At 39.8% G+C, this 15,231-nt stretch overlaps 1 protein-coding gene across 6 annotated transcripts in view; it reads right to left on the reverse strand.

Moving 5' to 3' along the window:
* The window catches only part of LOC132384710 (R3H domain-containing protein 2), a 302,458-nt gene that overhangs the window by 19,595 nt on the left and 267,632 nt on the right, over window positions 1–15,231 (reverse strand). For all 6 annotated transcript variants that reach the window (XM_059956099.1, XM_059956098.1, XM_059956097.1 and 3 more), the window contains 2 exons: window positions 11,100–11,200; window positions 7,178–7,347 (listed from right to left, as the gene is read on the reverse strand). In XM_059956099.1, the coding sequence (XP_059812082.1) occupies window positions 7,178–7,347; window positions 11,100–11,200 (271 nt within the window). The remainder of the gene's footprint in view (window positions 1–7,177; window positions 7,348–11,099; window positions 11,201–15,231) is intronic.

Consider the following 15,231-nt stretch of genomic DNA (forward strand, 5'->3'; position numbering starts at 1 on the left):
AGAAGAGCATCTCTGAATGAACAACACATTGAACCTTGAAGTGGATGGGCTACAGCAGCAGAAGACCACAAACATACACTCAGTGACCACTTTATCAGGTACCTCCTGTACCTAATAAAGTGACCACTGAGTGAATATTTATTCGCTGAAAGTTTTATTTTTAGTAGACCCAAAGAGAGATGTTGATTTTACATATGCAGAATAGCGAAAGGACATGTGTACCAATTTCAAGTTTAAAAAAAAACATTTTTATCCAGATCTAGCCCCACTATTCTAGAGTACAGAAATCTCAAGTAGTGCTTCAAAATATGTGGAATAACTACTGTAACTATGAAAAAGTGGTGTTATTTCTTGCTCCACTTTTTTATGCTGTGTATTCAGTAACTATATAATTTTGTAAACCAAACTGTGCTGAAAGGATGACTAGCCAATATTACCATTGACTTTCCCAATAGACCTTCACTGGCTGAAGAGATGGGTGGCTGACTTTTCCGTTGGCCTCTGTCAATATTGTGATGCAATATTTTGCTCAGAATTATACTACAGGTTTCGTCAGAGGCTCATGTGCTATTATCTTTTGTTGTGGAGAAGTGCCCTGCCTACTGTTATAATTAGAACATGATCAGCATCAGAGGTGCTAAAGAAGCAAACTTCTGCAAAAAAGATGCAGGAAGTCCAGCTGATCGGACCTTTAATTTCATTGTGCCTATGATATATTATGGTGATTAGAAAATGCCAGTTTAAAATAATGGACTTCATTGACCCAGAACATAAATGGAGCAAAACCTTATTCTCAATAGTACCTGATGGAGTTTGGCATTGTGTGCCTTAAAAGGAGGGAAGGTGATGAACATTATAGTCCTAATCTATCTGGCGGAGACAACAGTAGTGCAGCTGAGTTAATTTTTCTATTGCCATATTGGCGCAGACTATTGAGAGAAAAAAACTCAACAATCCAGAAACACAGGTGTGGTTTTAAACTATTTAACCACTCCATTTTTCTCCTTTTTTATTGTTGCTATACTAAGGTGTATACTGTAGTTTCTTCCTAATGAGCTTCAGACACAAAATTACGTATATCATTACTGGACACGTGATGACAAAGAGAAAATCTGCAGGACTAAGGACAGAGCAGGAAGATCAAACTAATTGGATAGTGTTTTAAAAGAGCTTGGAATAAGGTTAATGACCGCTTTCTATTACATTAATACAAGGCCCCAAAGGCGGGGAGGAAATAATATAATTTTATTTTCCACTCGAGGTCAAGGATGTCTCCACTATTAATAAGTTAATTTTATTGTGACTTTCAGTCAACTTCTGCAAACGAGCTCTAGCAGATGGTTAGCTGCAGAGAAAACGACCACCCTGCAAACTTGTACTGTATATCAACATTAACATGTTAATGATATGCTAATTATTAACTCTTATTTACTGATTGAAAAACAAAACTGGAACAAATGCTCTCAATGATATCTTGGGGGTTAAACTCAATAGCAGCCGAAAATGAAATGGGATTTAGCCAAGATATCCAATACTATGGAGTCCAACACTATTAAATATGTACTGGCTGCTCATTATCATGATTTCAGTAATCAGGAAACATTAACCATGCTTTTAGTTGCTTTAGTGCATCCCAACAGTTCAAGCCAGTAGTACTGCCTTTAACTCTAGTATGCAGTCAGTGAAAGCAGACGTACAAGTCAATCCAGAGGATTTATCAACTACTTGGATGAAGTTCCAGGGCACGGTCAATACTGAGCACTTAAATTTTCAGATGCAGCACTGAAGGCCCCTATAATCAAGGTGGAAGAGCTCCTCAAACAACAAATGGCCAAAAAGTCTTAGATCAAATCAGTGGTAGTAGCATACGCTGATGAGATCAATGCAAGGTGTGAAACCTCATGGCCATAGATGCAGGCCGAAGAAAGTTCAATGTCCTCACATGCCTGATCAAGGCAGCTAAAATCTCATCTCCCACCAATGTCACTACTTGCTCTTGTACTGCTCCATGCAGTATAGCCTCACCAATCAGCTAAAAATCATCATCAATCAGGACCAGGGCTGAACCAATGACATCTTCCTGTACTTATCAGTACTCCAGCTACACCGTAAGCAATTCAACCATGACAGCTATATCAACCAAACCCACTACACAGTACATGGCAACAGAAGAAAACTGCATACCATTTTCTCACACATCATTGTCCCCTCATCCCACAGACTGTTCTGATTTACAACTGTTATGAGATGCATCTCTCACTTTGCCACATTTCTAGTCTTGGGCACTTCCCCTTTCAAATAGCCAAGAGATCCAACCTGGTAAGATGCTGTTCAGAAGAGAATGAAAATGAAGACACACTGTCACTTGATGCGATACTTGCACCCACAGAAACCTGGTGTACAACGAAGCATAGCTGAGAACCAAGATCTGTATGCACTGGGTGAAAGTGGCTTATCGCCAGTGAAGGTGCCTGCTCTCCAAAGTTCTGAAAGTGTGGACTTGGGATGAAGAATTCAAGAAGCGGCTGATGGGCAGCTGGGTTTTGGCTAGTGTGCCAGAAGCATTTATCTAATAGTAAGGAACATGGGGAATCCAGTACATGGTTTTATTAAGATCTTGGAGTCTACCTTCCCCTGTGCGGAAATGGTGAAGCACCCATTGCACATCGACCCAACAATCACAAAGAATTTGACTGCACAATGTCAAGTTCAGTGTTACATCACAAGCAAAAGCCAGCCAATATCCTGTAGTGAAAGCTCTTCTGCTGTGCAAGATCTGCTTACAAACATAAGTTTCGATTGTTGTTGGCATAGCTCTAGACAATAGTGTTCAAAGGAGCACTTCAGAAATGTCCCTAAACAAATTATAAGCATTACCAAGGCGTCACACTGGGAGAACCGTGACACTGGTTGTGTGACATGCAAATCTACTTATCCCTTTCAGAATAAACAACATTTGTGATTTCACGTTGCACCTCCTCCAGTGTCCGTGCTGTTATCCATCAGCAAGACTGCTTCCACATTGGGGCAGGGTGTAGTTGACAGTTGGACTTCCTAAATCAAGAGCTACAAGTTCATTCTCTAAAACCTTACATGCAACATACATGCACCAGTAATGTTGGAGAACTGTTCAGGAACACAAATATGAGCAAACACAGTGGGGAGGGGGTGGAATAAGCACTAAAGGAATATAGAAGGGTGATTAATTGGTGTTTATTTGTTTTTCAGCACGGTTGGATGTTTAATCATGGTATTTTGAGTTTTAGTTGTCACTGCAGTCAAGTATTGGGATGGTCAGCTCAAGAGGGCAGGCAAGACAGGAACAATGAAATGAGATTGGGTTCCATAAGACTATAAGACACAGGAGCAGAATTAGCCCATCTGGCCCATTGAGTCTGCTCCGCCACTCAATCACGGCTGATCCTTTTTTTTTTCTCCTCCTCAACCCCAGTTCCCAGCTTTCTCCCCGTAACCTTTGATGCCATGTCCAATCAAAAACCTATCTATCTCTGCCTTAAGTACACCCAATGACCAGGCCTCCACAGCTGCACGTGGCAACAAATTCTGCAAATTCACCACCCTTTAGCTAAAGAAATTTCTCCGCATCTCTGTTTTTAAAGGGCTCCCCTCTATCCTGAGGCTGTGCCCTCTTGCCCCAGACTCTCCCACCATGGGAACCATCCTTTCCACATATACTCTGTCCAGGCCTTTCAACATTCGAAAGATTTCAATGAGATCCCCCTCATCCTTCTGAATTCCAGCAAGTAAAGACCCAGAGCCATCAAACGGTCCTCGTATGATATTCCTTTCATTCCTGGAATCATCCTTGTGAACCTCCTCTGGACCCTCTCCAATGCCACCACATCTTTTCTAAGATGAGGGTCCCAAAACTGTTCGCAATACTTAAGGTGAGGCCTCACCAGTGTTTTATAAAGACTCAGCATCACATCCTTGCTCTTGTATTCTAGACCTCTTGAAATGAATGCTAGCATGGTATTTGCCTACCTCTCCACTGACTCTACCTGCAAGTTAACCTTCAGGGTGTTCTGCACAAGACTCCCAAGTCCCTCTGCATCTCAGATTCCTGGATTTTCTCCCCATGTAGAAAATAGTCCGCACATTTATTTCTTCTACCAAAGTGCATGGCCATGCATTTTCCAACATTGTCTTTCATTTGCCACGTTCTTGCCCATTCTCCTAATCTAAGTCCTTCTGGATCCTACTTGTTTCCTCAACACTACCTGCCCTACCACCAATCTTCGTATCATCTGCAAACTTGGCAATAAAGCCATCTATTCCATGTTCATAGAAAGTGCAATCCAATCAATTGTTCTCTGGTTGCCTGTCCAAAATCTCCTCCTGCCCTCCTCCTCCTTTTGTTCTGCTGCTGGGTTTTCCAGCAAACAGTAAAGCCACAACAAAGCTGGAGGCTCTATCTGCTATTTACACGAAATGCCGCCAGAGTGGTTCAGGCAGCAGAAACATTGTTTGTGGATGTCAATGGTCTAGTCCAGGAGTGGTGAATGTTTTTGTGTGTTCAAATTGGCAATAATCTTGTAAAAAATCCTCCTGTGTGCCATGGTAAATTTAACCAGAGATTATGGATTGATTAACGAACTATTAACAATAGTTATGGACTTTTTTTTAAGGAAAAAGGATGAGTCCTGTTGCTTATTTATGTGTATTCATTGTTTTACTATTAATAAAATTATAACAGAGACAGACTGAAATAGATAAGACATTTTAGGAAACCTGTTCAAAACTTATTAATATTAATCTTTTAAAAAGAGAATTGAAAAATAACATCATTTCTAAGTAGTATTGTTATTGTAACCGTTTACAATCCAAACACTGTGTACAAGAGGTCTGTAAGGATTTCAAAATGTATTATCTAATGTCATGTGAAGCTGCAGAATCAGGAACCTACAATCCTTGTTAATTTCTAGCTAAAGAGAAGCAAATGAATTCCACCATCCAGGAGTAAAGCCTATCTGATATGAATGCCGCGTATCATGACATGTTCCGCCCTTGCACGGTAGAAGTCTAGAAACATGAACACTGCTGCCCACCACGACTTCGGCAATTGCAAGCTGACTGAGCGTCAGAAGATGGAGAGTACAGATAATGCTCAAGGTGGCAGAATGTGACTAATGAAGTTCCACAAAGAACATCAACTATTCACTGTATTGGTAAATGACTTGACAATGGATAGAAAGCCACATTTTCAAGTTTGCCATTAACATAGTAGGTAGCTTTGTAAGTAGCATAGGTGGCAACATTACATTAAAGAGAAATTAACAGATTGAGCCAATGGAGATTTCAATGTAGACAGATGTGAGGTCATCAACTCGAGGTCTAAAACCAAAAGAAAGGGCACTTTCTAAATGGTGAAAAGCTCTAAAGAGTGCCTGACCAAACAGATCCAGGGTTCATACACATGGATCATTAAAAAGCTAGAGACAGGTGCAGAAAATCATTACAAAGGCTAACACAAAGTATACTGCAGATATGTGGTCAAATTAAGGCAAACAAACAAGCTGGATGAACTCAGCAGGTCGAGCAGCATCTGTTGAAATGAGCAGTCAACGTTTCGGGCTGAGACCCTTCGTCAGGACAAAGGCTGTCTTATGGTCTTGTGAATTTGATCTTTGCATAGAAGAGATTGGAGTATGAGTGGATGGAAGTTATCAAATGTTGGTTGGAACACACCTGGAGCAACACCAGCAGTTCCGGGGACTACATTCCTAAGAAGTAGAGACTAGTCATGGAGAGGATGCAGTATGTGCTTATAAGAGTGATAGCTGGACTTCCCAGAACTAAATCGTAAGAGCAATGTAGAGCAATTACACAAAACTAGTTATTTAGGATACTAAATAATGACTTTAATGAAGTTTTCAATAAATTACTAGCAACTGATAGAATATGAAAGAAACAGTTTCTCCCAGTTGTACAGGATAGGATAAGGGGACATTTTCTAAAAATTAGGACCAGGTATTCCTGGTGCTAAAATCAGGTAACACCTTGACATGCAGGAAGTAGGAGAAAATCTGGAAGTCTCTTAAAATCACTGAAGCGCTCTTCTAGCACTTGTTGCTTGAGCATTATTCACCTTGCGTCTCGTTCATTCGCTACTTTGTTCCTGTGAAAAAAATGGCTCCTAAAAAGCAATTAGGTGGTCAAAGCAATTCCTCAAAAGCTAAGAGAGAGCATAAAGTGCTATCTCTTGCCAATAAAGTAGAAATCTTAGATCCTTTGAAAAGTGGCATGTTGCATTCCGAAGTGGGCCTTCAGGTCGGTAAGAACGAATCAAGCATTTGCACAATAAAGCAGAAAGAAGCTGAAATTCGTGGAACTCAAAGATCTGCTGAAATCCTCTACAGAAGATGATGATGATGAAGATTTAGAGGAGGCAGAGCCATCACTTTGGACACTTGAAAAATTTGCAGAAGTTTTTCAACAGGCACAAGTGTTAAAGGATATGATCCTCGACAACAATCCTTCAATGGAACGAAGCCTCAGTATCACCTGAGGGATAACAACATGCCTACAACAACTGCAAGGTTTGTTTGATGATGCAAAGAAAAAGAGACAGCTTCCTATTAACTATGTTTCTAACTAAAGCATCTGCAATTCTGAAGTCTGGACGTTCAACGCTTGAAGATCCTCAGCCCTCAACCTCAACAGTTCCTGACTTTAGTGTTATTGGGCCTCCTCTAAAGCGTCCTTGTATTCCCTAAACAAGACAGTGTAACAACTACTGTACAGGTGTTACAAGTTTTACTCGTTGTTTGATCACTGTTCGCCTCGCATCTCGTTTGTTCACTGCTTGTGTTGTGAGTGAGAGGAACATGTACAGTTTCTTTTTCTTGTCACTATTCCCTAAACATTACACTATAACAACTATTTACAAAGCATTTACATTGTATTAGGTACTATAAGTAATCTAGAGATGATTTAAAGTATACGGGAGGATGTGCGTAGGTTATATGCAAATACGACGCCATTTTATATAAGGGACTTGAGCACCTGCGTATTTTGGCATCCGCAGGGGGTCCTGGAACCAATCCCTCGTGGATAAGGAGGGCTGACTGTACAATCAGTACAAAATTAGAATAACTGACTCAGTTGATAGATAGCAGCATGAACTACAACATATATTAAACAATTAATTGGATACCTGGGTGGGATTATCAGGGTTGTAGAGCTCAGTGGGTTTCTGCCCTCGCTGCTCCACACTATAGTATTTGCACTGGTTCCACTGCGGTAACAAGGGAGGCTGAGAGGGTTGAGGGCCATTAGGTACACTCAGCTGCATAACCACAACTCCATGACTGGGTGCTGGTACACCTGAGGTGGGGAGACAAAACAAACTGATTACTACCTGTGCAAAGTTAAAGCAACATGTCAGTATTAGGTAGTAAATCACGTACATATAATTCCACTTTGAGAATCTTCATTTAAAATATACTTACCTCTTTAGGATCTGAAGGTACTTCCTATTACAAAATACCACCCAAAAGAAATCAGTGTCAGCACAGTTCAGATACAATTGATTTTATTACCGTGCCTGATTTAGTTATACTTAAATAAAATCTGCAAAACCAGTCACATTGTCTGCCCTACCAAAACAGTAAAATCTCATGTTACAATATCTTACTGATTTGCTCTAGCTTAAGTGGTTGATTTTGAAAATCATCTCAAACATTTGCAGTTTCCCAAGCTTTTATTTTAAAGTATTAAATTTGGTTTTGATGTGTATTAGACTATATATGAAACTAATGAGACTTAAAATCTGTTACTCGAACTCTCTAAAAGGATACCACTTATTATAATCCAAGTACATTAGGCACTTTTGTAAGTGTTCATTGCAATCCTTTTAAAGCCAGCAATTTCAAGTGTCTGGTTAGAGTGCAATGAACAGGGTGTAAACATCCGGGAACGCGATGAAATGTAAGAGCATCTCCAAGACTTTTGAAACGAACGATGATGAAGTCTCTTCTCTGTTGGAATCAGGGAACACTAAGTTGAAGAGCAATATCGGTTAAATTAGTGAAATTGTCAAGTCAAAGATGGATGAGCTTCTGCAGTTTAGGATACTTTAGATCCTTAGTAAATAAGGACAACCACTCACTTTAATCCTGATTTCAATTTTGTCCTAGAGGACAAGTTCAGTGCAGTACAAGTACAATATGACAAACTACAGAGCATCTTTCACTGAACTATTGCAGACTCCTGTACACAAAAACTGTAAATAAAGAAGACAGCCCAGATTTTGCTGAAGTAGGGCATTTGCTGGATGCCAAGATAGACCTGTTTGTACATGTTTTGGTTTTAGTTTTGCTACAACATCATTGGAAATGCAAGCTGATAACGGCGCAGCGAGGTCAACTGGGCATCTGGGACCTTGATGAACAGAATCAACAGTATATCTTCTTATCCAATGAGATTAAAACATTGAGAAATAAACATGAAGGGATGAGAAGGGTGGGTGATTTAGTGGGAGCAAATTTAAGGCCAAAACAGATACACATACAGAGGAAAAGGTATAGATTTGGCATAAGTAGAAAAAGACATATTTGAAGCAACAAAATAGAAATTGATATTGAAACTATTCACAGCCTAAAGAAATGAGAGTCGATGCTTATAACTACATTCTAAGCAAGAGAAGTTAATCGGCAATCATTAACATCTAACATGGTGGTGTAGGTTTAATTATACTGAAAATTACAAAACTTTCTGTTACTAGTTTAATGCATAATTAATATTACAACCTCATGAAAATCACGGGTAGGTTAAGCGCAAAATACTATTTTTTTGAAACTAACAGTGATTTGTAATTCCTATGTTGTCTGCCAACTTGCGCATTAATAATGCTGTTATTTGTTCATACACTGTTACATTTTCGAATAAAAATGTCCCAGAATTAAGTTACTGCTGTGCTTGTGTAAATTCCAGCCAAAATCTAAAGAGAATTTGCGATTGCAATCATCCTAAGCAATATAACAAAAGATTCATTTACTGATACATAGGAAAACTGGAGGGCATGCATCTCTGCAGCTAATTAAAAGGCAGTAGGTGCTGACGCCTGTAACTTATGCATTCACATGATAGTACCACAGAGACTCAGAACCGAGATGCCAGAAATACTTCAAGAGAGTTTATCTCATGAATGTCACAAAATCACTTTATTCCTCATTGATGAACTTCATGAGATAAGGGTTTTCCAGTTCATCAATTAGAAGGTTCCAATTTCAGCAGCATCTCACTTATTAGGCTGGTGGATTTTCACGTCTGCATTTCCTCTGGTTATATTTTGTATTGCATTAAGATACAGTCACATTTTTGGAAAAAAATAGTTCTTTGCAATTAAAAGTGCATATTCCCCTCTCCTATTCCCTCCAGTTTCCCCACTATTACCCAACAAAACTGTGCCATATTTCTGGCTTCACACTTTACAGAATCACTGAGCATAACAGCTAATTTATGAACTACTCTAGGTTTAACAGTATTATTACTTTGAGATGAAAAGGCAACTGCCAACCTTTACAAGGTTAAGGCCACATGATTGCAATTGGCAGACCTATCATTCAAATCCACAAGCATTTGGAATAAAAAGGGAACACTGGAGGAAGTTTAGGACACTTCTGTTTAGACAGCCAGAGTTTAAGCATTGCTGTTTAATCATATCAACATATATTTATTGAGCCTCACTTGGTCATTCTGTTAATTTTTTAAAAATTAAAAATACATCCTCTGTTAATTGTGCTCTTTCTTCCACAATTTAGTCTTATTAACCATCCACAGCATAGTTATATTCTTGGTGCACTTCCTTAGGAAATTGACTTTAAGTAGTTCTGGTTTTGTTTAATGTTTCTCTCCGTGTCCTCGTTGTTGGCTGAACAGAACACTATTTATTACTATGCTTTGTAGGGATGACATTTTAATCTCTAAAATCAGGACTGAACATAAGAAAAAGGAGCAGCAGCAGGTACATTCAGCCCCTCAAATCTGCTCTGTCATTCAATCAGATCATGGCTGATCTGACCTTGGCTTCAACTCCAATTTCCTGCCTGCTCCCCATGAACTTTAACTTTCCTACTGAACAGCTGAAGAGTCCCGCAGCCATAACAATTTCAGTCAGTCAAAATTCGGATGGTCAAGCTGTTTCTTATTCCTTATCACACAGTTTTAACTTCTGGGCAGGCAAGGTGAAAGGAGAATCCAGAAAGCACAGGACCTACCAAAGCTGAACAGTAGGATTTCATCCTCAGTATTTTGTTTAGTTTCCTTCACAATGACTGGGAGGGTTAGCCACAGGGACAAGGCCACAGTTAGACAGCCTTAGGGATAGAGTTGGTAGGGAGATGCAGGGAGAGGAAACAGTGATCAGACTCTCTGATAAGTGGCACTGTATGAAAGGTGGCAAGCAAGTACATCTGCACACGAGGAATGAAATCTCCTTGAGTTTCTAAGACTCTCTTTTAACTTGCCCCTCATCCCCAATCCACAATCCACTCCTCTTTATTTGGAGCACATTTCTGGGACCTGTTGCCACCAGATGTTAATTTCCAACAGAGCTTAGAATTAAAAGAAAACTGCCTGTATGCAGAACAACAGACAGTTCATCTTAGAGTGATGCTGCCAGTCCTGCTGAGTTTTCCTAGTATTTTCTGATTTTTTTGAACAGCTTAGAATGTTCATTACTTATAAAGCTATGGAACTTATGAAAACAATTAGACTAAGTATGGTTAAAGGGCATTTGCCTTCCATTCTCCCCAGGATAGTGTCCCAAAGTCCTGGATCAGTCTTCAAACAGAATAATGCTATCATATTGACTATTTCAATTCATTCATACAACACAAATATATTTGTGCTTGGGGTTTCTTAATTCTCCGTTTTTGCCACCAAAACCTTTGCAGGGAAGTCTATAGTTTATGCCATGTTTGTGACAAATTATGCTCGGTATAAACAGCAAAGTGTTAAAAGTACAGACATGATTTTACAAATCCCTATCAGAGTGCGAGCACTAAAAGCTGCTGATGCTTTGCCAAGTTGATGTATGCTAATCTGAACATGTGCGAGAGTAAATATGCACTAACCTGTATATTGTTGCTGCATTTGCGCTGGGTTACAAGGAGAGGGAGATTGAGGCATCTGGTACTGCTCTGGACCAGGTGGCTGAAGGAATCCAACCGATTGGCTGAAAAAGTTTTGCCCAGTTTAGTTTTATACAAAGCAGCTGTTACACAGATCAACTCACATAATCTATCTATATAAGCAACAGGCACGTGTGCAACACAAGTGTGTAGTGTCACACCTGTAAGTGTGGCCTCAGAGGAGCCACACCTTAAAAGTGTCACACCTCAGGTCATCACATCACACCTGCAAAGAGTCTTACGTCTAAAGGGGCAAAAAACAATCCATGGTTGGCTCAAGTAACCAATTATCCATTGTTACCAATTTTCCCCCCAAATACTGCAATTTATGAATCAGCACACGCCATAAAAACGACCATATAAACCAATCTAATCATGATCATCATGGTGCTTTGAGCTGCCAAATTCATTAATCCTTAGGTCACTCTATGTAACTACCAGTAACATTTATAGAACACAAATTTTATACAATTTCAAAATCAAAAAGAAAATCACTGAACTTACCCATTAACAAAATGCTGGAGGAACTCAACAGGCCAGGCAGCATCTAAGGAAAAGAGCAAACTTCAATGTCTTGGGCTGAGACCCTTCATCAGGACTGGAAAATAAGATAAGTCAGAGCAATAAGTTGAGGGGAGGGGAGGAAGAAGTACAAGGTGGGAGGTGATAGGTGAGACATCTCTCCTCCTGGTTTCACCTATTACCTTGCACATCTTCCTCCCCTCCCCCCACCTTATTGCTCTGACTTCTCATCTTATTTTCCAGTCCTGAAGAAGGGTCTTGGCCTGAAATGTTGACTGTACTCTTTTCCATAGATGCTGTCTGGCCTGCTGAGTTCCTCCAGCATTTTGTATGTGTTGATTGGATATCCAGCATCTGCAGATTTTCTCATGTTTGAACTTACCCATTTAATCATTTTCTTAATATTGGAAATTAATACAATAAATTCCATCCTACAGGCCTACCGCTGTCTGGAATTTAAATTACAAATTGCACCTATACTTTAAATGAATTAAATAAATACCATCTACTACGGACAAATTCTGTGTGCAAAATGCACTGGGAATTGTTTATCACCACCTCCTGCACAACTACAAAACAAAGTTCATGCCATAATTGGCCTGCACAGAAAGACTGGAGGAAATAAATTGTAAGCACTTAAGTGACAAAGTAGCAACTTGTTATTTGCTGGTTCCACCCATTTTCTGTGGAACTTTAATGTCCAGAAAATATCAGTACAATCTGTCTCACATAACACCAGACAAAACAATTATCAAAAACAACTGAAATTGGAGCAGTAGAAAGAAAAGAAAACATTCAGCAGTTCAAATAACTTGTGAAATGAAAATTTTGAGTTGAAGAAACCTTGTGTAACAGTAATGGGATTAATATTTGCGCAGTGCTGAAGTGGCATGCTTGAGGCAGTTTAATACTGATCTTGGATGTTGCAGCAGAAGTCAGTCTGTGAGGCAGAGACTGGCAATAAACAGCCATTCAAGGTGCAAGACAGCGGATCAACTTCACTGGCACACAGGTGCACCAGCAGCAGCTTCAAGAACCAAGAATTCTCATAACACGTCAGGCAAAGGGAAATGTATCAAAATTAGGTAAATAACTGAGAAGAAGCAAAGTTCCAGAGAAGTTGCTGTGGTATAGAAACAAACAACAGTTTATCAGTGAAATTTATAAAGGGTGTAAACAAGGCTAGCCAGAAGACAAATGAAAATGCAGTCTGTAGGTGACAAAAGCACTAATGAGGGTTCCAGCATTTCATGGGTTGAGTACAGGATATATGATTGACATTAAGGGGTGTAAATAGGAATACTTTGTGACAAAGTAGTTAAGGAGGTTTAAAGATCAGCTTGGGTCAAATAGGACACCATGGTTACAGGCTGGGACATTAACCAGCGAGGGGAATAAGTTAATGGCTAAAAGTTTTCCATGTTTAGCTGCAGCAATCACAACTCGTCAAAAACTGGATTTCAAGTTAGCCACCTGCTAAAAGAAAGGTACTGGAGGATCAAGAGAGGGACCAGAGAAGTGGAGCTGGGTGTCATTGGTGCACATGTGAAAGATGAGTCTATCTGTGGATACTTTTCCAGAGGGATAGCATGTAGATGGGGAAGAGGCAGCATGGTAGCGTAGCAATTAGCATAATACTTTACAGCACTGACTCTAAGATCAGGGCTTAATTCCCACTGCTGCCTGTAAGGAGTTTGTACATTCTCCCCATGACCCCACTGGTGCTTCAGTTTTCTCCCACAATAAAAAAAATGTACGGGTTAGAGTTAGTCAATTGTAGGCATGCTATGTTAGCGCCATAAGTGTGGTGACATTCATGGATTGCCAGCACAATCCTCACTGATTTGATGCAAATGACACACTTTACTGTATGTCTTGTTATACATGTGGCATATAAAACTAATCTTTATCTTTATAAGAGGAGGTCAGGATTGATCTTAGCATGTTAAGCAAACAATACAAAAGTCACCATGTACAATACTGTGCAAAAGTCTTAAGCACCTATATATAGCTAGGGTGCCTAAGACTTTTACACAGTATTGTAGCAAGTTTATGTATTGCACCGTACTGCAGCTGCAAAAAAAACCAAAATTCATGACATATGTGAGTGATGATAAACCTGATTCTGATATGGGTCTTTATTGTGGACTGAGAGTGGGAAGGGGGCAGAGAGAGGGGAATCATGGTTGGGAAAAGGGGAAAAGAAAGGGGAGGGAGCAGGAACCACTAGAGAGGCATTCTGTAATGATCAATAAACCAATTGTTTGGAATCAAATAACCTTGCCTGCTTTCTCAGGGCTGGGTGTGTTTACACCAGTGCCAACCCCCACTCCTGGCACTCCTTCGCTGCTACCTGTCTGTCCAACACCCCTCCCGGGTCGCTCCACCCTGGCCATTCTCAACATCCTTTGCTCCCGCCAGATTAACAAACTTGCTCTTCGCTCCACGTTAATAAATACATTACTGTGCAAAAGTCTTACACTTCCTAGCTACCTGTACATATGTGCGTCTAAGACTCTTCCACGGTACTGCAAGTTGGAAAAACAATATTTTATTCAGTAGCAAGAAACAGGAGGTTTTCCAGAGTAGAGCAAAGTTATTTACACCTCAAGCAAGTTTCAAAAAGTGGTTGGTAAATACTGCCAATATAGTATCTGAGAGACCTGTACTCTCCAGCATGAGTACAGTGTGCAATTCTTTTTAACCTATGAAATATTGCTGCAGTAGATTTGCTGCATTACAGCGATGAGCAAAATGCTATTGCGTTCAGGCTGAATTAGGGCTGCAGTAAGCATTAAAAGGCATGTTCAGGTCCAGGGCTACCCCATGACCAGCAACATAGGAGATCTATAAATTCTCTCAAAGCAAAAAATACATTAGGATAGGAAGTGCAATATACAATGTACATCCTTACATATGATTTTATGTTTTCCGAAGAAAAAGCAATGCCCTTTATTATCCTCCTTCAATTGGCAAAGAAGGGATTCATGAGGATCTACAATGCCTCCTAGAACACAGTGTTAATCATTCATTGAAACAAACCTTTGGTGAAATTCCAATCTGGTTTGTTTCAAGCTGACCTTGAACGTGGGCTCCCAGCATGGTAGAATTGCTCCACACTGTTTGGCTAAGGATTTAGTTATGGGTTAACATTTTGTAAGTGCCCATGGCTACATTTCAAGTAAAATATAGCAGCAGTTGAAGATCCCATAACAGCTTGACATATTTGAGGAGAAGACCACAAAGACTGAATCATAATGAAGACAATTTCAGAGTATGCATTCATATACTGTATATGTCAAATTTACAGAGTTTGTAGGATAATTTGTATGTTTAGGTTTCTGGACAAAGTTGCACCTGTACTGAGAGCCTAAATGGCTGGGATTGTTGCTTCTCCCTGCCAGTGAGTAAGCACTGGATGTGAGGTTGCCTGTGCTGTATAGTTTCTAAACTCTGTGGTATATTCAATTCTATGTAGAAGCCCAACATTACTTATTGTGATTGGGATATGCCCTATATACTTCAGGGGCATGCTGATTTTGTGGAGAGTGAC

This window comes from Hypanus sabinus, chromosome X1 (assembly GCF_030144855.1).
Source record: "Hypanus sabinus isolate sHypSab1 chromosome X1, sHypSab1.hap1, whole genome shotgun sequence".
Classification (NCBI taxonomy): Eukaryota; Metazoa; Chordata; class Chondrichthyes; order Myliobatiformes; family Dasyatidae; genus Hypanus; species Hypanus sabinus.